At 42.2% G+C, this 24,842-nt stretch overlaps 1 protein-coding gene across 5 annotated transcripts in view; it reads right to left on the reverse strand.

Annotated features, from left to right (window-relative positions):
* Positions 1–24,842, reverse strand: part of LOC130482703 (bifunctional heparan sulfate N-deacetylase/N-sulfotransferase 4) — a 122,762-nt gene that overhangs the window by 11,645 nt on the left and 86,275 nt on the right. For all 5 annotated transcript variants that reach the window (XM_056855526.1, XM_056855527.1, XM_056855524.1 and 2 more), the window contains exons 6-8: positions 11,816–11,998; positions 4,317–4,413; positions 1,200–1,323 (exon numbers count right to left, since the gene is read on the reverse strand). In XM_056855526.1, the coding sequence (XP_056711504.1) occupies positions 1,200–1,323; positions 4,317–4,413; positions 11,816–11,998 (404 nt within the window). The remainder of the gene's footprint in view (positions 1–1,199; positions 1,324–4,316; positions 4,414–11,815; positions 11,999–24,842) is intronic.

Consider the following 24,842-nt stretch of genomic DNA (forward strand, 5'->3'; position numbering starts at 1 on the left):
TCTTTGCCTCAGCTTCTCCATGTTGACAACCCTAGCCTCAAGGGGACGAACCTGCTCCCTGAGAGCCAATAACCCCACACACCCATGATTTCTGCCCAGTGGGTAAATAATCATACATGTGGCAGTCCCTGAAAAATGCTGGATAGCCCTAGCTCCCCTGCTGCCTTTCTACCTTCATAACAGATTACCTGAAGTTGTGCAGATTTCTGTAGTAGGAAGGTTACAGCAGCACACACCCCTCCTTGCTGGTGTGGAGACCGTATGCCCATTCTCAAGTAAGTTGGATTAGAGGGGTTCTCTCCTGTTCCCCCTTGACCTCCTGCACTGAACTCCCAAGTTCAGCTTCCTTGTTAGAAGCCCTGTTCAAAGCACTGTTCACAAGCCCCAGGAGCCACTGGGGACGTGCAAATGCAATAGGACTGCACGTCTCTGTGGTGAACTCATAAAGCATAATGTATAGTTTGGCCCTGAGAAGGACACTGTATGGTTCTCTGGATTCCTCCCAATGTCTTTTGAAAAGGTGCATAATGTTGTGGAAAGCTACAAAAATGATCAATACATTTTTAATGGTTGTGGCACTCCCCCAATTAAGAGTTTATAGATACATTCCTCCCTTAGTCATTTTATTTTCAGTTGTGTTTTTTTTTTTTAATCACTCTCTTTACCCCTTTTTTGTAAGGAAGATGCTCTGATATCCTAACCATTTTAATGAAAAATTTCTGCTATTTTATCCAGCTCTATGACACGTTTTCAAAGTAGAGCAGCCAGAAATGTCGTCTCGTAAAGGTGGGTGCATCACAGACTTACAGAATAACATGATGACATGCCCTTTAATTTTAGTTTTCTTTTTTAATCATTCCTAACACTTAGCACACTGTCATTGAATTGAATTTATAACATATATAAAACATCCAATTAAAAACAAATTAAAAGAGACAGAACAGGAATAAACATGAAGCCCCCATCCTTCTGAGTGTGTTTGTTCCGAGGACAACATAAATATTGGCATTGCAACATGAAAGGGAAAAAGAGAAGTATTCTTGCAAACTTCTCATCAGAACAAACTAATTTTAATTCTCCAAGCACCATGCACAGAAAAGGCATCTGGAAATTATGTAGATGTCACAGATACTTTGATAATTGCTCCTCTGTGCTCTGGTGTATGCTAACAATGGACATTTTCTTTTTGTTATTCTTACCAGTCGATTCCCTTGTGGTAGTTGTTTCCGTTAAAGAACTGAACTTCTTCAAAGGTTTTTGGACTGGGGAGATTACTAATGATGGAAGGATGCATAAGGAGAAATAAATAAAGTGCTGTTGTTCCTACAGGGAAAAAACAGACGGCAGAAATATATGATACTATGGGAAAAGGCAAGAGCGCTAAAATAATGGTGTTTCACAAAATACACTCTCAGATGAAAATCCCAGTCATGCGGGGAAAGTGTTAATATTATGTAAGTTTTATATCACCCTAAGCAAAATGCATTTAACTTAAATTCTGTTCTCTGATGAGTTAATGAGGTCTCTATTGAATTCAAAAGGGGAAGTATGTATATATGCTTAAGAGGAAAATGTGTCCTGAATCTCAGAAATCTTTTCATTTCAACCCAATAGTCTCCCTTATGAACATGCCCCCACCCCGCTTATCTTATCTTGTTTTTTTGTTTTTATCAATCTGGACTGCTGTATGATTTAAGCTTTTGTCCAAAATAAGGTTGACCAAAGCAAATCCATTATAAAAAATGAGATTTAATTTGCAATGTTTTCCATAAGGGTGCACAGTGGCTATCGACAAACCCATAACTCACTTCATTCTCACAAGCATTCAGTAAAGTAACACTAGTAGTGAGCTTCAGAGAACAGTGCAATCCTACACAGAGTTTTTCCAGTCTAAGCTCATTAACATTAACAAGTTAACAAAGGCCCTAGTGAATTCAAATGGGAATAGATCAAATGTCCTGGATCTCTTTTCAAGCCAATTCTTTTATTTATGGACATATTTCTTTTACATCTTTTCCTGCTTTCACTTATGCAGAGATAAACCACCCAAGGTCTACTGGAGTAACTCCACATAGAATTGAACTGCTATATTCAAATCCAACTAATCAGATTGGAATAGAAGTATGTAAGCAATTTCATGACTTGGCAAAAGAAGTTATACTGATGTTTGATTTCCAACAAGCATACAGTAGCAGGTCTTTTATATTAGTTTTCCTTAATTAGGAGATGACTGAGAGGTGATATGATAACCATCTTCAAGTACTTGAAAGGCTGTCATATAGAGGACGGTGCGGAGAGATTCTCTGTTGCTCCAGAAGGTCAGACCAGAATCAACAGGTTGAAATTAAATCAAAAGAGTTTTCAGCTAAACGTTAGGAAGAACTTTCTGGCAGTTAGAGCAGTTCCTCAGTGGAACAGGCTTCCTTGGGAGGTGATGGGCTCTCCTTCTTTGGAGGTTTTTAAGGAAAGGCTAAGAACATAAGAAAAGCCCTGCTGGATCAGATCAAGGCCCATCAAGTCCAGCAGTCTGTTCACACAGTGGCCAACCAGGTGCCTTCAGGCAGCCCCCTAACAAGTTGACTGCAGCAGCACCATCCTGCCTGTGTTCCACAGCACCGAATATAATAGGCATGCTCCTCTGATCCTGGAAAAAATAGGTATGCATCATGACTAGTATCCATTTTAACTAGTAGCCATGAATACCCCTTTCCTTCACGAACCTGTCCACTCCCCTCTGTCAGCAGTGCTGATTCTGTGAACTTATGCAAATCATGAGAGGGGGGCAGGAAGGGTTGCATCAATATTTGGTTCTCAGTCCTTTTTTACATGCCCAGGGTAATGCCAATCACCACTTTGGAATCAGGAAGGAATTTTCCTCCAGGCCAGATTGGCCAGGGATCTCCCCCTCCCCCCCCCGACAAACGTCTGGGCATGGAGTAGGGGTCACTGGAGGTGTGGGTGGAGGTAGTTGTGAATTTCCTGCATTGTGCAGGGGGCTGGACTAGATGACCACCATGGTTCCTTCCAGCGCTATGATTCTATTTTCTAATTATCTTCAGATCATTAAAAATTCTCTTGCTTAACTGCTCCTGCTTATGGTTAGCAAACATGGTTATCTGACTAGGATCTCTGAGGTGTTTCTTTAAATACATCATTTAATGTTGTACGGGAAGAAAAGTGCCAATGGCTCAAAGTTGATGATTTCTTATTAAGAGTGTGGTTCTTTCAATTGCTCTTTAACCTCTAAGGATGCAATGTGGAAAAATCTAGATTTAAATCACAGCAGGAGGATCATAGGTTTCCCCCCCAGAAAAGCACACAGCTTTTAGGACCTATTTAAATATTATACAGCAGTAAAGCTGGGTTTGCTTCGAAGTGTACACTTGACCATAGGATGATGATGATGATAATGTGATTTCATTGGTTTCATTGACTGTTGTTGCTGTTTTGCTGACAGGCTGGTTTTTTATGATTTCATTATAAGAACGTTAGATGACTTCTTCTGGTTTTAATTATTTTATGTTTTGTTTTATTTTTTATACCTTTTGTTTTGTACATAATCAGCTTTGGGAAATGTTCTTTGGAGAAGCAGTATAAAAATATCTTAAAGAAAGAAAGGAATGTTTAAACATTTTCCAGATAAGAAATAACAATACCCAGAAATCTGCCAAGTGAATAGTTCTTTCCAAAGCTACAATTAAAAAATGGCTATTCTAAAAGAAAAGCAAATGCTGATCTGTGTGATTTTGTTTTAGAATGAGAGAATGTGGCTTTCTTATCTCATGGTGAACAGTGAATTTGTGGCCATGCATTTGCGTGATTGTACCACTTTGCTAGCAAACCTGCAAGTGATCCAGTATCTACCTATCCATAGTTATCCTGATCTTCTCCCCCCACCATTTTGTCCTTAAAAACAACCCCATGAAGCTGAGAGAGACTGGCCCAAAGTAACCCAGTGAGCTTCATGGCTAATTAGGAATTTGGGTCTCCCATTTTATCTGACATTCAAACCACTGCACTACTTTGGCTCTAGTACCAAGGCATCAACCAGACTGAGTACATGCTAGAGCAATCTAATGCCCACTTAACTGAGCATGTCTACTGAAATCACAGTAATCCACATCTGGATGTGCTAATTGATTATAAAACTTTTTTGATCAAACAATCAACGTTTGAGGTCTAGAGGACTATGGATATGGATGTTTCTCAGGGCTTTTAAGAAAGTCTGCAAAGTCAGCAAGTCACATCCCAGAGAATGTTTTATTTTTCCAACTGGAATCCATTTATTTGCATTATACTTTATGCTGTTAATTTACCTGTTTTCTGTGGACCAATCACAAGAAATTTTGGCAGGTGTTCACAAGATTTATCTCTAGACCAGATATCCCGATGGCGTCTGTCATCACATGGATTCTGACAAAAAGAAAAGACTCAGTTCAGGAAAACATTCAGACACTCTAACTTCTTGCTCATCAGAAAATCCTGTGTTAACAATTACTACCCTCTGAATTCCATATGTGCCCTCTGTTCCTTGACTGATGATTTACATGGAATTTGTTGGGACCAGCATAACATACAGTCTTAATAAGTATGGACTTCATACATTGATACTTGAACTGCTAGCTCATATCTGTAAACAGGACTGCTTTGGAGACCATGGACAATGGTAAGTATCCCAATAATTATTAAAGAGAAAATTGGAATTCGTGTGGCAAAACTGCGACTACACAAAACTGCAAATACTAAACATCTGAGGTGAGATGTGTGGCAACCCAAGAAAGGGTTCTCTGCCATGGCACCCAAACTATGGAACTCCCTCCCTCCTTCTGCCAGTGGATAAAGACTGTTGTTTTGTTTAGCATTCCCTCACAAACTCTCATGGGCCCTTTTCCTGTTTGTGTGCTTGTGAAGTTTGTGTGTTTATATGTTTTATTTATTTTAAACACACACACACACATATATATAAATTGTTTTGATTGTTTTCTGTCTTGGGGACTGTAAGTTGGGTGGAAAGACAGCATACAAATGTTTTCAGTAAATAAATAAATTATGCATATTATCAGCTACTACAACTGGCAACAGAAAGTAGCAGCAGATATCTTTTTGAGGAAGTGAAAGCATACGTAAGATGGCACTGTTCTTTGACAATGTGTATGTGTACAGTGCCGTCAAGTCAAGCTTATGGCGACCCCAGCAAGGGGCTTTCAAGGCAAGTGAGAATCAGAGGTGGTTTGCCATTGTCCTCCTCTGCAGAGTCTTTCTTGGAGGTCTCCCTTCCAAGCACTGACCCAGCTCAGCTTCAAAGGTCTGATGAGATCAGCCCATTCCATGCTGCCTTCTCTCCCCTCTTTAACAATAGCAACCAAAGTTTTAAAAAGCAATTCAATCAACTGATAGGTCTACAGAACAATGAGAATCTAGTGTTTTAGAGTGGTTCAAAAAGAGGGGTCTGAATCCTTAAAAACAACCCTGCCATGGTATCTCCTTATCACTGAAAGGCAGGACAGGGATTGCTCCCAAGGTGGACAGTCATCAATACCAGTTTAGGCCTGCTCTAGGCACGTAGCAGAATGAGCTGATAGATTCTTGAGACGGGTTATGCCTCTCCACACTGTACGCGGGGAGAATTGTATTGTTAATGCTTTACCATGCAAGTATTTTATGCAAATAAAAAATATTATATCAAAGATTCTAGGGAGTAACTGCAGTAGGTAGGGTTGCCAGGTCCCTCTTTGCAACTGGCAGGAGGTTTTTGGGGCGGAGCCTGAGGATGGCAGGGTTTGGGGAAGGGAGGGACTTCAATGCCATACAGTCCAATTGCCAAAGCGGCCATTTTCTCCAGGTGAACTGATCTCTATTAGCTGGAGGTCGGTTGTAATAGCAGGAGATCACCAGGTAGTACCTGAAGATTGGCAACTCTAGCTGTAGGGAAACTTTGGAACATCTAACGTCTCACCTGAAGTGGTTCGGTCCATTCCACCACCTCAGCTAGGGATGCCAGCCTCGAAGTGAGACCTGGAGATCCTCCGGAATTACAGCTCATCTCCAGACTACAGATATCAGTTTCCCTGGAGAAAATGGATGTTATGGACGGTGGGGTCTATGGCATTGTACCCTGCTGAGGTCTCTGTCCTCCCAAGGCTCCTTCCTCAAATCTCCAGGAATTTCCCAACCAGGATCTGGCAATCCCCATCCCCCTTCTCAGCATTCTGCCATCCCATTTGGCTGCAACAGAAGACCACGCTTCATCTATGACAGTGAAGTCTGTTCAATGCACTGAGTCACAGAATTTCTTACCATTCCTGTAACTAACTTTGAGCCTTAAAAAAATCATATAGAAATAATTTTGTGATGTGTTTTGACTCTTATCTGGCACATCACTTTACATTGAAATAAACAGGCCTCTCTTCCATTCATTACATAAATAGTTCCTACTCAAACCAATGCAGCATACTGTAAAGTTTTTGAATTTTTATCTTTTACTAGATTTTGAAATCTTTTTGTTTTCTGACAGAGGTTGCTTTTTTAACAGAAAAATGTTGCCTTTCTCAGGAGATCTTCAGCTGATGATGCAAAGTGCATCTGGTTCTTTAGGGGTGTGTGTTTATTAACAAGCATTTAAAAAAAAGCAAGCAAAAATGTGTGCGTGTGAGTGTGGGGGGAAATCACACAAAGAGAAAAACTTATAATGGAAGTAAATTTAAAATGTGTGCGTTGATGTCTGCAGTTTGTAAGTGGGAAAAAAATCCTTCCGACCATGCAATTTTCCTGACAAATCATAATAGAAACAATTCAGTTTAAATTAGATGTTGCATATTAACCTGTGATGTATAAAATCTGAAACTCTTATTCAGTTCACTTACAGCGCATTCCTGACCTTCAAGGGTGAAAGCACTTAGGAGGCCAGGAAAAGGTCGCGCCGGCGTTCATGTCCCCCGCGCTGATGCCCAGGCTACTTACACTGCCATTAGTGGCCCCAGCACTGGTATGGAAGCCTTAGGGTTACCAGGTCCCTCTTCGTAACCGGTGGGAGGTTTTTGGGGCAGAGCCTGAGGAGGGTGGGGTTTGGGGAGGGGAAGGACTTCCATGCCATAGAGTCTAATTGCCGAAGTGGCCATTTTTCTCCAGTCCAGGTGAACTGATCTCTATTGGCTGGAGATCAGTTGTAATAGCAGGAGATCTCCAGCTGGTACCTGGTGGTTGGCAAACCTAGGAAGCCTGGACGCCAGTCTCTGGACACCGCTACAGCAGTGCCACCCTGGAATGCTGGCGGGGCCTTCCACCGGTGTTCCACTGGCATAAAGGCCTGTGTCGGCATTCAAGGGGGCATCCCGGCGTCCTGGGAGGTGTTCCTGGGGTGTTCCAGGGAAAGGAGCTGCCAAAAGCTCAGGAATGGGCTGTTAGGCTTAGCTCCAGTGCATTCTATTTTACAGAGCAATGCTCTGTAATGAGAACTGCCTTTAGTTCCTATAAGGTAGAAAGGCAGCTAATAAATGTTTTAAATATATAAAATCAGTAAAGAACCGATGGATCATCCAACACACCAACCCTGCAGACTGTGTGTTTCCTGCTGCATTCAGAAAAATGGGCGATTTTCCTTTACTTTCCCTTCTGCACACGGATATCAGCATTAAGTGTTGCTACAAATGGCAAAGCTGCCTAGATAGCAGACTGACTTTATGGTGTATATACACACCTATAAGTATGTGCACACTAACGCAACTCATCAAAATGAAACCCCTGACAATCCTGCATTGGACAGATGAGAATACTTCACAACAGAGACGATGCGTGGAACACCTTTTGGCACACACACATCATTGGACTGGGGCCTTTGTGTTCAGCTTTCTAATCATGGTAAACATATGCTACGAAGACAGTGTAATGGATTACTGAGTGCTAATGGACTAGAGCAAAAAATAAAACAGAAAAAAGGCCGAGAAAAATCAAGTGCAGACTGAAATCCATCCCTTGTGAAATAATGTGGATTTTCCCCTAGTGCTGTGAGCTTTAATTGATGATGATAATAATTATTATTATTTACAAAATCTATATCCTGCCTTTCTGCCTTTACAAATGGCCTTAGAGTAGGGTTGCCAGCCTCCAGGTACTAGCTGGAGATCTCCTGCTATTACAACTGATCTCCAGCCGACAGAGATCAGTTAGCCTGGAGAAAATGGCCGCTTTGGCAATTGGACTCTATGGCACTGAAGACCCTCCCCAAACCCCGCCCTCCTTAAGCTCCGCCCCCAAAACCTCCCGCTGATGGCAAAGAGGGACCTGGCAACCCTACCTTGGAGCCAACATGACCCCCAGTGCTGGCGTTAGTGCCTCTTATGCCGGCTCCAGGGAGCAGCACAGCAGCATTTTTCCAGCACAAGGGCTTGCGCCGGCACTGAACGAGGCGTTCCTGGGGCATTCCCAGGGTGGAGCTGACATTAGTCAGTTCCCTAAGCCCTTTTGGCCTCGGGACGCCCCATTTTGCCAGCACCAAAAAGGGTGTTGTAGCCCAGGGGAAGTCAATGAAGAGTTTCACAGGATTTTCTTTGACATTTTGGGCTTGGTGGTCTGGCAAAAAGCCACTCAGGAGGCAGCACCTCTGCACCATTCCCATTCCCACTGTAACCCCCCCCCCTAGGATTGGGCTGTAACTCTCCTGCTTTACATGATTGTTTCAAGTATATAAAGTATGCAGTTTTAGCACTTAAAAGTGTGTGTTGCTGGTCCTGATATTTGATATTTAGAAATTTTGAACTTTCCTGGTTTTATTTCCTCTTAAGAACAAGATAATGAAGGTGAAGAGCTAGAAGAAGCTATTGATTGAGTTGTCACAGAGGAATAAATTTATCTACTCCAAAGTCAGGTAGCAAATAAGATTCCAGTATTAAAATGTTTGGCAATGTTTAACATTGGCATGAAGATGCGAAAAAGGAACATATCATAGCTAGGGGTTATTTAGCACCTTATCTCTCTACTATGTGTTAATGAGAAATAAAATGTGAGAAGAAAATGAAGGGAGGCTCTTCAAACAAATTATCATGCTGGAGTTGCATTTTATTGGGTCTTGATGTGCTAAACACAATCTGCCAGGTATTCACATGATATTGATCAAAACAGCTTTATTACAGATTATAGGCACTGGGGCTTAAAGAAAGTGGGTTATGCATTCTTACGGCAATATAAAATTATTTCTTTAGAGGATATAAGGAGCTTCCTTATATCGAATCAAAGCAATCTTCTGTCTAGCCCAGAACTATATATTCTGAATGGTGGTGGTTCTCCAGGGTTTCAGGCCAGCCCAGCTTAGATCTTTGTTGGAGATGCCAAGGATTGAACGTGGGATCCTATGTTTTCCCCCTTGAGAGCTCTCTTATTCAGCTATGGTGGTGGAAAGTGCTTTCAAGTCACAGCTGATTTATGGGGACCCTGTAGGTGTCGGGTTTTCAAGGCAATAGAAGTACAGAGGTGGTTTGCTATTGTCTGCCTCTGTGCAGCAACTTTGAACATCCTTGGTGGTCTTCTATCCATGTATTAACCAGAGCTGAACCTGCTTAACCTTCAATATCTATTGAAATTGGGCTAACGTGGACCATCCAGGTCAGGGTCTATTAAGTTATAGCCCTATCTTTTTTTTCTGATTTCCACCTGCTACAGTTGACTAAGTAACCTGGTACTTCACAAGCAGGAGAACATGGGTGTTTCCACATGGAGTGGATTTTCCATGGTGGCCATAATGCCGGTATGATTGTTGGCCCATTTACTGGAAATAAATGCAGACCATGAAAATGAATAAAAGGAGGGATTTCAACACAGAAAAAACAAGGATCCAAAGAGGTTGAAAAAAGAAGAAAACATCTTATTTGTAGAAATATCAAGGTCAATTCCAAGAAAGCCGAAATTATATTAAACCAAAGAATCTTTAATCAAATTGTAAGTATTAAAAACTGTGCAAAAAAAAATCTATCAACTTTAGTTCAAACATACCTTCCCCTATTAGTTCCTATTAGAGTTTCTCTCTTTGTTGTTATAATTAATTAGGACCAATGAAGACCTTCATAAGAGAGAATGTGTGTGTGTTTGGGGGGGGGGGTTACTATCCAACCTTTCCTCATCCAAGCGCCAGCCTCTATAAACTCCACATAAAACCCCTACTACACAGCATAAACAGAAAAATGTATAGGACAGAAAGGGGCAGAAAAGCAAACAAATAAAATACACCAAATAAAGGCAGGAGACAATAGCATGTATTTAACTTGTTCATTAAAATTAGCTGATCTATGCCATCAGTTAATTATGCTAATATTTGGAGGCATCAAGATCCTAGTACTATCTCTTTGCTCAATATTTGAGGGCAGGCTGCTCTAGGAAGCCTGGCCATGGCTGCCTTTTTCTGGCAAATCCACCCTGGCTCCAAACTCAGCCAACAGCTGCCAACAGCCTTGTTTATACTTACCTGCACATAATGTGCTGAAGGGTGCCCAGACCCCTTCCCTGATGCACCATAAAGATGTTGCTCAACACCAAAGGCATTCCTGCACAATCCCCATCCTGCTGTAAAGCCAGTGATGGTCTGTTCAGGAGACACTCTCCATCATGCCTGATGGTTCAGGGTGCTCACTGCTCATCCCTACCTATCATGAGCAACCTGCCCTATCCCTGGCGAAACTAGTTCTGGCCAAAACAGTCAGAAACCAGTCTAAAAAGCTTTAGCAGCACCAATCTGAACATCATAAAACAGGCAAAAAAAGGGCTCCACCCAATTCCCAATCCAGGAAGAAGACCTCCCCCCAAATTCCTGCTTGTTCCCAAACTGCTACCAGCTTACCCCATGATATTCTACAGAGGGTGGATGGGTAAAAGCTGAAGCACAAGGGCATCAATGGATAGCCTCTCCCTTCTGCCTTCCCCATTGGATGGATGCTTTGCATTTTTGAGCCAACCCAGCCTCATGCTTCATTTGAAGGGGGACTGGCCATTTCTCTCCACAACATGCTTCTTCTCTTCACACCATTTTGAATTCTGATTGGCTACTATATTTGGGAAAAATCCATCACAGGCAAAACTGTCCTATGATTCCAACAGCTATGGATTGACCTGTTCTTCCACTTACAAACATCCAAAGAAGAGACTGGCAAAGGCTACCACTCCTCTAAGTGATTTGAGGTGATTCAGTTACAGTGATTCTTTATTATATGGATTGGCTGCTTCATCTGTCTGATGCCATCTTCTTAGCTGTGCCTTGCAACAAGTTAATGCATGGCAATGCATTAGGTAAGAGGGGGATGAGGCTCTCTCCCCGCCTAATTCCTTTTCGGATAAATACCAGCCAAGCTAACAGCTGATATTTTACAGCCGGGCTCTTGGCAGGTGCTAATGAAGGTAATGTGACAGCCAGTTCCTTATCTGGCAGTTAATGTATTCCTGGCCCCAAACTGATGACTTTACAAAGCAAATTAAACAAACCTAGCATGCCATTTAAAAACAGGCTAAAACATCTTAATTGGGAGGCACTGCTTTCCTAATTTCTTCCCAGCAGCCTCCCTCACAGCAAAATTGCCAACAAACATTGGGCTAGTGTTGCCAACCTCCAGGTACTAGCTGGAGATCGCCTGCTATTAGAACTAATCTCCAGCCGACAGAGATCAGTTCACCTGGAGAAAATGGCTGCTTTGGCAATTGGACTCTATGGCACTGAAGTCCCTCCCCTCCCCAAACCCCGGCCTCCTCAGGCTCCGCCCCAAAAACCTCCCGCCGATGGTGAAGAGGGACCTGGCAGCCCTACATTGGGCTCATGCGGTTATCGGCTGGGCGTTACCTGCCACAGTGGGTCTTTTTGCTCGGGGAAAAGATCAAAGTACTTGTGAGCCAGCTGAACTGGACGCAGAGTCTGGAGCTTCAGGTTGGTCCAGCTTTGAACAAAGCCGGCCAAGTTGACAAAGGTGTACAAACCCAAGCGGTCATTCCCATAGTTGGACAAGTGAGTCATGAAGATACTGATCTGAAAGGCAAACAGATTTAAGAGGCTTGGTTAGTTGTAGTAGCAGGAGGCTTTCAGCAGGTGGCATCATCTGTTTTTCTAACCTTGAGGCTGTGAAGATAATTCACAGTGGGTAGCCGTGTTAGTCTGTTTGCAGTAGTCAAAAAGGGCAAGAGTCCAGTAGCACCTTAAAGGCTAACAAAAATATTTTCTGGTAGGGTATGAGCTTTCGTGAGCCACAGCTCACTTCTTCAGAAATTCTTCAGAACTTCTTCTGAAGAAGTGAGCTGTGGCTCACGAAAGCTCATACCCTACCAGAAAATATTTTTGTTAGTCTTTAAGGTGCTACTGGACTCTTGCCCTTTTTGACTACTTGAGGCTGTGGTTATTTACAGAGTTCTCTCGTGCCTCCTCTGTTGCCACACCAGGATTATTTTCTGTAAATGTATAGCCTGAGTAGTCAGACTCTTTACAAAAAAAGAAAGAAGAAAAGACAATTCCTGCTTTCCAAACCAAGATGCTTTACAGTTTTTACACTGTTTTTACATGCCCCATCCTCTTGGATTTATTGGCTCATACAAGTGCCAGCATTTCACACGTTTTCTCAATTTGCTTGGCCTGCCGTATCATATGTGCGGGCTCTAGCTTTCAGAGTCTGCCACAGAGTCAACTAAACTCTGCAGACTGCCCGGCTAATGGAACTGGGCCATTGGAATTGCAGTATCTGAGCCAGATGTAATGCATTCATCTTCGACGGGTTTTTTTACCTTCCTACAGTGTGAAGAGCATTAGAAGAATGCATTAGAGATGCCTGTAATTTATTTACAACCCTGAAAAGTACCATGCAGCTACAAAAAAGCGTCCTTTGCCAATATGGATTAATTCTATATTGGCATGCCTGGTTCTTTTGGGAAATGAAACCAGGCTACAGAAGCATTTCATTTCTAATTGCTCAGGTGTCAACAACGAATGCTGTGCGCTACATTTGGGCAAGATATTTCTTCCTGCAGATACTGGCTCTCTCTGAACCAATGGAAGTCAGCATTCCACTATACTTTCAACAATCTATAACCCCTATTTTGCTTACTACTACTATAGCCTTCTGTATAAACTACTGCCTTAGGATCAACAGAATTGAGAATTTACATTTACACGTCCATTTCAGGGTAAAACTACCAAGGATAATCATCCATAGCATTCTCCATCTTGTCTTTGGGATTTGATTTCCCATTTATTTTCCCCTCCTATGAGTCCCCAGCTTGCTGGGGGTAAAGGGAAGATGACTGGGGAAGGCACTGGCAAACCGCCCCATAAACAAAGTCTGCCTAGGAAACATCGGGACGTCACCCCATTGCACAGGGGACCTTTACCTTTACTTTTACCTTTATGATCCCTTCTTATTTTTTAAGGTATCTGTCCGAGGTCAGATTGCCCCCCCCACACACACACACATTTACCATGTCAGGAGCAGTCTATGGCAGGGCCAGGAGCCAGAGGAGAAGCAGCCAGGGCCACAGGAGTGACCAGGCTCAGAGGTGCGGCAGGATGCAGCACAGCAACCAGTGAAACTGCAGAAAGTGTCACCGCTTGAAATTTGGCTGCCCGACACACCGGGGACAGCGATGGCCTCTGAGGAGCAAGGCAGTGGGGAGCGGAAAGGGGGCGGCGTAGGGTTGCCAGCTCCAGGCTGGGAAATACCTGGAGATTTTGGGGGTGGAGCCCGAGCAGGGCAGGGTTTGGGGAGGGGAGGGACTTCAATGCCATAGAGTCCAATTGCCAAAGCGGCCATTTTCTCCAGGTGAACTGCTCTCTATCGGCAGGAGATCAGTTGTAATTGCAGGAAATCTCCAGCTATTACCTGGAGGTTGGAAACCCTAGTTGCTGGGAAGGTGCTAAGGAGGGAGAGTACCAGGCTGGTAGCCCATTGGCCCAGGGTCCTGCCAGCCAGGAGGGCCCAGCCTTCAGAGCAAGGGGAATAGAAGAGCCCAGGGATGCTGCTCACTCAGGGTGAGCTGGGGAAGGGCTGAGGAGAAAAAGCAAGGCCCCTCCCTAGGAATATGTCGCCCGGATCCTAGTTTAGCACTCTAACCACAACACCATACTGGCTCTTCTTGTAGGCCTCTGGCTTGTATATACTTAAAATAGCCCACCCTATAACACTGTTTTGTAGTGTTTTAAGAGACTCTGAGTGCAGCTCATAGAACATCAGATAATGGAATATCCGTGTTCCATTTAATTCAGTGATATGTACATAACAATCTCTAGATTGCATAATCTTGAGTTTTTTGGGATCATCAGTATTGTAAATGTAATACCAGTATGTTTAAAAAAAAATCACAGAGCCATAAAGTCACATATAATCTAGAATGCATGTTTTTAATATGTTTTTATTGCATTATTTTATAATGTTAATGTTGCTTTTAATTGTTCTAAAGTTTTATGTATACTGCTTTGGGGACCCTGATTGGTTACTTGCTACTGTTTAACAGTAGCCACCCCAAGAAAGCCAGTGTGCTGTAGTGGTTAAGAGTTTCAGACTAAGATCAGGGTGGTCCAGGTCTGACTCTCAACTCTGTCAGGGAAGCTCCCTGGGTGACCTTGAGACAGTCACTCTCTACCTTACCTACCTCACCAGGTCATTGTCGTGATGATAAAATGGGCAGGGGAGAATGATGTTACAAGCCACTTCTGATCTCATTTATGAGGAAAAACAGAGTATGTATGAATGAATGAGTGAATGAATATAATAGATGAAGGTAGGAACCAGTATAGGATTGGGCATAGGTGCAACTATTCAAAATATGGGTACTTTTGATTTTTTTTGTGGGGCATATTGATTTTGAGCTTTAAAAAAAAGGTAAAGGTAAAGGTCCCCTGTGCATTCCTGACCCATGGGGTGACGTCACATCCCGACGTTTCCAAGGCAGACTTTGTTTACGGGGTGGTTTGCCAGTGCCTTCCCCAGTCATCTTCCCTTTACCCCCAGCAAGCTGGGTACTCATTTTACCAACCTCGGAAGGATGGAAGGCTGAGTCAACCTTGAGCCGGCTACCTGAAACCGACTTCCGTCGGGATCGAACTCAGGTCGTGAGCAGAGCTTTTGACTGCAGTACTGCAGCTTAACACTCTGCGCCATGGGGCTTCTTTAAAAGCCACAGCTATTTATGATTTCCCCACCAAAAAGCAGAAATTTTTGGTTTAATAATGTTTAAGCTATTTTTAAAAACCAAATGATATTACAAAATTCATATGCACAAATTGTTCTTGGAATCTTTGCCTTTCTAGTGCATTATGAACTACAGCTCACATGAAGGGGCACTGAGAGGTCGAACTTTATTTGAAGGAAATATGATTTCTCTTCTTCCTATCTTTTCAGCCTCCTCATTTGATTTCTCTTTGGAACAATTATGGTTCTTCAAACAGTGACATCTCTTTCAAGTATGAACAGTGTAAAAGATAATTCACACCGAGATAGGAAATTAACTTTCATGAGTATGAAGTCATTGTTTTATATCACTGAGCTTTATGCATATTTAGCCATTCCAGGATTTCTTACTTGCCAACAGGATTAACCAAAATTAGGATGCACATGGAAAATGAGTTAATTACACAGCTATCAAGAGATAACAAGAGTGTTAACTGATTACTTTCCTTTTCTTTTGTTTCCCGTGGAGTCAGTCTCAAGTGAACAAGAACTATGCAACTATGCATTTTGTCAGAAGAAATGCAAATCAACTAATGCCACAGTTAACAATTAGGGCAAAACATGCTAAGCAGTGTATTTTGTAGCAATTATGGCGTGCTCTGAATGGTGCTATGAGGAAGAAGAGTTGGCAGAAATTTGTTTTCCCCAATATCCAAGACTTACAGAGATCTCTTAGTAATAGGTTCTCTGGAGTAGCATTTTGCTATAGCTTGTTGATGGAATCTTAATGTGGAAAACAGAAAGAATAAAGCCCAACTTCTCCGCATTTACTGGACATTTGTAATCAATGACAAATTCCCTTTGTCTTGAAGCCAATGAAGACATTATTTCAACAAAGTTCCCCCACAGATAACAGCTCCCAAGAGGGGGTGACCCGGGTAGAGGGGGATCACAAGGTTGTAGCTTTTCTTCCTTTTTTTTTTTTTTTTTTTGCATCTGTGAGGATACAACTTGTGATGAGTCAGCCCACCCAGGGCTCACCTTGTAATTAGCTCAGTGCTCACAACCTTTCTCAAAGAATTCCTGGAAAATGCTCAGTATCTTTCTAAGCCCCCCGCACCCAAAAAAAGTGTTGAAAGACCAAGACCAACCCTGCTCTAAGACATAATTTCCCCCCAACATAAACTTTCCTCAAACTAATACACCGGAAGAATAGTGGCAGGGAGGGGTGGTGGGCTTTCACTACAGCTGAGGTCTTTAAGGCCTGGGTATTCCAGGATTCTTTTGATATACTAAGAAGTATTTGCGGCCAATTTGGAGCCTGAGTAACAGTGCCTGGGCCTCTGCTTAATGAATTTACTAAAGAGCCATTAGGGATATTTCCCTCTCCCCCTACTCCTCTGCCTCTCACTCTTTCTCTATTCTGCTACCCCTTCTCTTACTATGTCCCCTACACCTGTCACTCTCTCTGCCCCCTACCCTATCATTCTTGCTTTCTTTTTCTGCCCCCTAACCCATCTCTCTCTCTCTTTCTGCTTCCCCCCACACATTGGTGAAGCAGCCACCGGGCTCCTGGGTGCTGCTGCAGCAGCTGCTGCAGCCACCAGGGCCCTCTAAGGTAAGTGCATTGCCTGAGCACGCATAGACAATGCTTTATTTAATTTGGGGGATTTTTAAACCCCCCAATACATTTTTGCAAGGTTTTTGATTTTTCTACAAACCCAGGGGTCCCCCAAGTTTTTAGAAAAAATTGTTTTTGGTATGTGTGGCACAATCTGCAGATTTAGCTATCCACAGATATGGAGCACACATGGAAAGTAGTATACAGATATTCCATATATAGGCATACCATATAGTTGTATAAATGCATTATGATACTTGAATTTCCAGTCCTTTCCTAATAATCTGTAACATGAAATTGGCCTCAAGGTCTTTTTTTTAATAGGGCTATAGCCATCTGTGTATGTGCATGTGTAAGAGATAGATGGTAGAATTTAGGATTATCATTATTTTAACCTTACTTGCAGAATCCATGTACAATGTTGGCTCATCTCTCTTCATAACCTATGATACAATTTACTGTTCTTCCTCCTGATGTCCTTCTAGTGAACTGTTTTCTATCACTACAAGTGGGATCAATAATGTAGAGTGGGTAGAACGAAAGACAGCACACCAGTGCTGGATCTCAAGATACGTTTTCCTGTCGGTTACAGCAAAGGGCGCAGGAACCTAACATGGGACTGCTCTGTTCAATGGCATCCCAGTGAGTTTCGTATAACATGTAGCTCCACTCTAAATGTCAGTCTGGCACAAAGCTGAAGTGCAGTCCTGAAAGCTGGCTGAGACCACTGACTTGGAGGGCTGCATTCACACACTTCTCTTCTGCATTATAGAAGAACCACAAGATGGAAGCCATTTGCTTTCCATTTTCACCCCTGCAGCTCTGCCAACCTGCCATTTCTTTAACAGCGGGTTTGCGGTGTTTAAAAACATGTCCATTAGTTTGCTAAATTATTTATAAAGCTTTTAGTACATCCATACGGTGAAGATGGAAAGAGCTTAGGAGGCCGTGTCCCTCATGACCCATCCACAGCTGTGTTAGTGCTGTATCCTCTTTATTCCACAAAAGGTCATTCAGACTGTTTTCATCTTGCTCTGAGCTTCCTATGAGCAAAACTTGGTGAGCTCACTGTATGGCTGGAAATTGGTTGGAAGAGATTGGATTTATAATTATTGCATGCAATGGGAATTCCCTATGTTATGTGCTTGTTCGTGTATGTAATTGAACGAGGCTAATTTTGGATATAAATTATGGTGCACTGCTGGTTCATGTATGTGCCCAACATGCTTGGCCAATGTCCTGCACAAACTGAATCCACCTGGATTTGCTGCAGTGTGCAGGGGTTCCTCAGCCCAGGATGATTTGGAAAAAGCCCTCCGAAAATCAAATGCTTGGAAAGTACTACACTAGAACCATGCTACCAATTAACCTTACTAGCTGCATAATGCAGTCTTATGTGGGCTTACTTAGAAGTAAAACCCAAAAACTAGGGTTGCCAACCTCCAGGTACTAGCAGAAGATCTCCTGCTATTACAACTGATCTTCAGCCAATAGAGATCAGTTCACCTGGAGAAAATGGCCACTATGGCAATTGGACTCTATGGCATTGAAGTCCCTCCCCTCCCCAAACCATGCCCTCCTTAGGCTCCACCCCGAAAACCTCCCACTGGTAGTGAAGAGGGACCTGGCAACCCTACAAAGAACTCAAGAGCAATCTAGGTGGTAACAAATTCACACACACACATATATATTGTACAATACATACACACATGCCCTGAAGTTCTCAGGGCACTTGAACATTTCATATGGTATTTTGGGACTGGCAAATTCTTATTCTTTTTTTAACATTTCCTTTAGCTGACTAAATATGCCAAAAATTACATCCTACATCTGGTTATTTACCCTCTCCCAAAGTCTCATTCATAATATTTGGCTAGTGAATTATTAACAAATAGGAACTGTTTTGACTTAAGACAGATGAGCTTGTAAACACTGATCTTCCTGCAGAAAAAGTCCAGGCAGTGACTTCATTAAGGCAGCTCTACGAGAGCAGCTGTTCGAACAAAGAACAGAAGGTTCTTGCTATATTTCAAATGGCTATCACTTGACAAACCATTTTTCTTTTATTTCCAGCACTGGCCTGATTCATTAAAAAGGCAATACATGCTAAACACAATGCAATTAATTCTAGGCCAAATGCATCGAGACAGCGCTTTGCGCCTTTATGTCAGTCTTAAAGCACTGATAATTTGGAAGGAAACTTCTCCCAGTAAGATCTAATGAACAGCTAATTCCAGTGGTTAACTTCTGAACTGAGACCTCTAGTAGTCAAATATGCCCAGAAGCACACCTTATTTGAGATGGGAGTCAACCTGGGATCATCCATGTAGAGCGTGATCCTGAAGGGGGGTGGTAGATCCACAGCAGCTGGGAGCAGCAGAGCCGCGCCTCCTCCTCAGAGGTGTCCCAGCCACCACGGAGACAAAAAAAAGCACTTAAAAAATAAAATAATGAAAAAAGTGGGAAATGCCCCATAGCACAAAGTGAGGCTGCGCTACCAAAAAAGGTTGTGCTGCCCTCCTGCCGGCACAGGCTTTCCTTTCTGTGAAAACTCTGTTGGCATGGCTGCATTGGGGCTGGGGGCAGGTGGTGCCCAGACGCCACTGTGTTTGCCCCAGCACAGGCATAGATGCCACCTTATTCCTTGATAATATTCCTTTGCCTCTCCTTCAGGAATGGGCTGTTAAGAAACTATCTTGATCCTGATTTCCCACCGCTCATGAATATATGAATCATGGACATATCTAAATTTGAGCTATGCAAATGAAATGAAGGGCTTTGCCAGTAGGCTCATTTTGGGTTCCATATTATGGTCATACTGAAGGGTGACCAAGACTCGGAACCAAAATTGGACTGTGAAGATTGTGGAGATGTGGACTACGGAAGCTATGTGGGGTACCTAGGCTGGGCTTGTTTCCCAACAGTTTTTTTTAAAAAAAGAAATAAAGCAGTACAGAAGAGTGTTTTATGAACTGGAAGACATGGTGGTAATTTTAAATTGGTAAGGGAGACCACCAAGGCATACCAGAGTCACTATGCAGAGGAAGGCAATGGCAAACCACCTCTTTTAGTCTCTTGCCTTGAAAATCTTTCTTGGTTTCCATAAGTTGACTGCGACTTGAAGGCACTTTAACCACACACAATGACTGCTCCCTTTCTCTTTATTTTCTCCATGCATATTAACTTTCTGACATGCACAGAGGCATGGTATGGTTTCCTGATAGGCTTTGCTTATTTAACAAAAGCGTGAGAATAATCTGCAATTTCTCTCAGAACAATTGTTTATTAACCACACCCTTTGTTCTTTTCCTGCACCTGTTAAATAAACTGTAGCAAAATAAACATTTTTTATGCTGTAATGTTTTGTGTTGTTTTCTTTATGCATTTTAGTACTCGATCCTTTGATGCATCAAGCATGAAAAGAAAGGGAGGTCTTGATGTCTGAATTCCAGATGTTGCTGAATGGTCAAGAGTAGCTTTCTGTCACATCTGGCCTAGTTTCCTGGTACCAGAAGGTTTTTTCTGCAGTAACCTCTGTCCTCTGAAGTCCACCTACCACATTCCCCAATCTTTTTCAGTCAGCGGTTTGATGATTATCTATGGGTTAGCTTTAGAACTACTTGCCACAAACTGCGCTGATGAAGTAGAAGGGGTAGAGGCAGAAGGGTAAGCCTTCCCTGAGCGCTATATAAAAAAATGATGTTGAGTAAGGCTGTTAACAATTGGTTAGGACATTTTGGAGGCCATTAGTCCATAGAGTCATCCTAAGACAGAAGCGACTTGATGGCACTTAACACATACACACACACACATCTTCTCAGTGAAAGTAGGGAAATGAATACCATGGAGATAGACACTACACATCAACTGCTCCCTAGGCAGAAACACAATGTATGAACAATTCCCAGAGAGAAACTTATACACAGGGGTCCTCTTTGTAGAGATTTCACTAACAGAACTAAGGTATCTTGTACTATATGGCCACTTAGGTTATTATCCCACAGAGTTTTAACAAAATTATAATCAGCTAAGCTGATTGGAAGAAAGTAGATTCCTTTGAAATGCGGTGTTGGAGGAGAGTGTTATGGATACTGTGGACTGCCCAAAAAACAAACAAACCAGTGGGTTATACATCAAATCAAGCCTGAACTGACCCTAGAAGCTAAAATGGCTAAACTCAGTCTGCCGTACTTTGGTCCCATTATGAGAAGACAAGAATCACTGGAAAAGGTAATCATACTATGAAACGTTGAAGGCAGCAGGTAAAGAGGAAGACCCAACAAGAGATGGATTGACTCTATAAAGGAAGCCATGGCCCTCAGTTTGCAAGATCTGAGCAAGGCTGAGCAAGATAGGACATTTTGGAGGATACTGATTCATAGGGTCACCATGAGTCGGAAGCAACTTGACGGCACAACACACACACAAGTGTATTTGACAACCACTGATCTATTTTTCTTTCTTTTTCAAGAAAGCATCTTGCTTGACTCTAAATGTAGAGGAATAAGAAATTATGCTTGGATACTGTCTCAGGACAGTAGCTGTTACTCAACACTTCTACATTGCTTTGGAAATTATCTTGTAAGACCTTCTGGTGACCATGGAAAATACAGTGTCGTACTGGGCTAACTTACATTGTGATTGGTGTCCACGTTCTCTGTGAATATTTCAGAAATGGCTGATTGTTTATTGATGTTGTCTCCAGCCTTCATTCCCAAATAACTTTATTATTCTGTTCCCTGCTCTTCTTCTGTTTTCACTTCCTCTTTGTCAGGATATCATGATGCCCCTGAAGGCTATTTACTTATGTAATTTCCTGCTGAGGCTGTGCCAGTCAAACTCCCGGGTGGGGGTTTGGCTTGGAGATCTCCTGGAATTACAACTGATCTCTAGACTATAGAAATCAGTTCCTCAGGAGCAAAATAGCAGCATTGGAGAGTAAAGTATATAGCATCACTAAGAACTAGCATGGTTTCCTCAAGAACAAGTAATGTTAGACTAATCATATCACCTTTTTTGAGAGAGTTACTACCTTGTTGGATCAGGGGGATGCTGTGGACATAGTTTAAGTAAGGCTTTTGATAAGGTTCTACATGATATTCGTGTTGACAAATTGGTAAAATGTGGTTTGGATCCTATTACTGTTAGGTAGATCTGTAACTGGTTGACCGGTCACATGCAAAGATTGCTTGTTAATGGCTTCTCATCCTCTTGGAGAGGTGTGACAAGTGGAGTGCCTCATGGATCTGTCCTGGGCCCTGTGTTGTTCAACATCTTTATAAATGATTTGGATGAAGGATATAGGGAATGTTCATTAAATTTGCAGATGATACTAAATTGGGAGGGGTAGCAAATACAGTAACAGACAGAATCAAGATACAGGATGATCTTGGCAGGCTGGGAAACAGGGCTAAAACTGAGAAAATGAATTTCAACAGAGATAAATGTAAAGTTCTGCATTTAGGTTAGAAAAATCAAATGCATAATTATAGGATGGGGGAGACTTGTCTTGGCCTTAGTACATGCAATAAGGATCTAGGAGTCTTAGTAGACCATACACTGAATATGAGTCAGCAGTGATGTGGTAGCTAAAAGGGCAAATGCAATTATGGGTGGCATCAACAGATGTATAGTGTCCAGATCATGCAAAGTGATGGTATTGCTTTACTCTGCTCTGGTTAGAACTCACTTGGAGTATTGTGTTCAGTTTTGGCCATCACAGTTTAAGAAGGATGTTGACAGGCTGGAACGTGTCCAGAGGAGGGCAACAAAGATGATGAGGGATCTGGAGACCAAGTCCTATGATTGAAAGAGCTGTGTATGTTTTAGACTGGAGATGAGACAACTGAGAGGTGATAAGATAGCCATCTTCAAGTATTTCAAGGGCTGTCACATAGAGGATGGAGTGGAGTTTTTTCCTTGCCCCAGAAAGCTGGACCAGAACCAATGGATTGACATTGAATCCAAAGAGTTTTCAGCTAATTATTAGGAAGAACTTCCTGACAGTTAGAACGATTCCTCAGTGGAACAGGCTTCCTCAGGAGGTGGTGGGCTCTCCTTTGGAGGTTACTTTGTAAACATAAGTCTGTAGTCCTTTGCCTTCCTCATTTTATCTCCTTTCTCAGTGTCCACAACAGACTCAAATAGCTTTAGAGCAGGGGTGTCCAACTCAATTGTTACGAGGGTTGGATATGACATAAATGCTACTTTGTTGGGCTGGGCCATACCTCACCAGCCTGGATCAAGAGTGGGAGGGTGGCTGCCTCTGGTGGTTCACGGATAGGAGCTCTCAAGGGGCTGAATCCAGCCCATGGGCCATATGTTTGAAATCCCTGCTTAGTAGAGAAAGCAGTCCTTATGACTTCAGCTCTCATGCTGCTGCTTATTCCTGATATTATAGTGTAATAATTGCAATTCATTCCCTTGATTTTGTTTAGAAGTTTTGTCTTTTTAAATTTTCTGAAGTTTGTTTCTCAGGACTAGACTTTTATAGTTCTGTCTACTTTAGCCTTGTTTTTATGAGCATAGTTTTTATTATTGCTGTTTTAATGCTGCTGCTGACATTCAGCATGGTTTTATATTGTCTTTATATATTATAGATGGCTTTGGGGAAATAAAGGGAGCACATATCTTTTTAATACTTAAATAATCAATCAGGATACTTCCCAAGATGCTGATAGAGAGGGAAGAGGAGAAAGGTAGAGAGGAAGAAGGAGGAAAGAGAAGGGCAGGGTCTGTGAAAATAATTACTGCCAAGGTCTCCACCTTGCCTAGTTTTGGCACTGACCATTTGTTCTTTGTCTTGTGTAAATCACAGTATATTCTCTGCATGGGTCTTTGGCTACTTGGCCATACCTGGTGGAATTGTTTTTCTGTTTGCATCAGCCCAGTTTGTGGCTTAGGTACAAGAACGGCTTTCCCTCTTGGCATGCATCAATGACAAAAACCTCAGCTATGCTGCAGAACATGTCTGTGCATTGGGCTGTAAGCTACTCCGAGAGCAGATAAAAAATGCATTGCACTTTTCAAATTTGTGAACATAATGCAATTATTTGTTGTCGTGAACGAAAACATAAATTCCGGTTGGCACAGGGAAATTCACAACACCTTTCAAACAAAGTTCCCTGAGCATTCATTTCTTTTCTAGCCGAATTACCAGCTTTGCAAGCAGACTCTATGGGAGAAGAAGAATTATTGCGCTGGCTGCAGTTGTGATCGAGGTGGTGGCATTTTAATTTCCCAATGTAGCTTTGTCAATATGACTCAGCCCTGTAAACCTCACACTATTCTAGCCTTGGGTAGAACTTCAGTAGAACTTATCAGTCTTGTTTGAGGGGTTTATACTTATAATATGCTTTATTACTAAGGCCCATGAGGAGCAACAGCACTGAAAACAAATACAAATAGAACACAAAATATATAAAGCATGACCTATCAGAGTTTATAATAAAAGAATACAGAAATATGAGTTTCAGAGTGGATAGTGGAATTTACTTCTAGTCTGGGAAATATGTTAGAATTGATATTTATTGTTCCTTCTGTACTATCTTGCAGAATGCAGATGACAATAAGCTGGATCCAATCAGGGTTTTTTTTGCCAGTAAAAAAAGGAAGAGGGGTCTCCTTTGACCACTGTACTGGGGATCATGGGACCTGCACACACAAAACCATTTGGGACAGGAGCTGTATTAAGAAGGGATTCTGAGCAAGAGTTAAAAAGCTGTCTAGATACAACCCATTGTCTTGCTGACATAGGCTATGATGCGGAAAAATAAGTGAGATAGTAGTAATGGCATTTTAATGAGAAGGACAATTCCCCTCCTCACCACTAGTGTTTCAGAATATATGCAGATGATTCCTTAGAAGCTTTAGCAATGATTGAATGTTCCTAATTTCTGAATTATATTGTTGAACTCAGTCTTGACCTTTTTATCTTGAATATATCTTTGAGCAGACCCTTGAAACTTGCTATGAATCTCATCCTTTTCTGCGGCAACCTAAAATGGCATCTCAGCAAGGCACCGATTACAATTTCCACTTTTCCACATTGCTGCCGCAATCCTTTTACGTAGGTCATGTAATGTTGGGCACTTCTCCAC

The sequence above is a fragment of the Euleptes europaea genome, chromosome 9 (assembly GCF_029931775.1).
Source record: "Euleptes europaea isolate rEulEur1 chromosome 9, rEulEur1.hap1, whole genome shotgun sequence".
Taxonomy (NCBI): Eukaryota; Metazoa; Chordata; class Lepidosauria; order Squamata; family Sphaerodactylidae; genus Euleptes; species Euleptes europaea.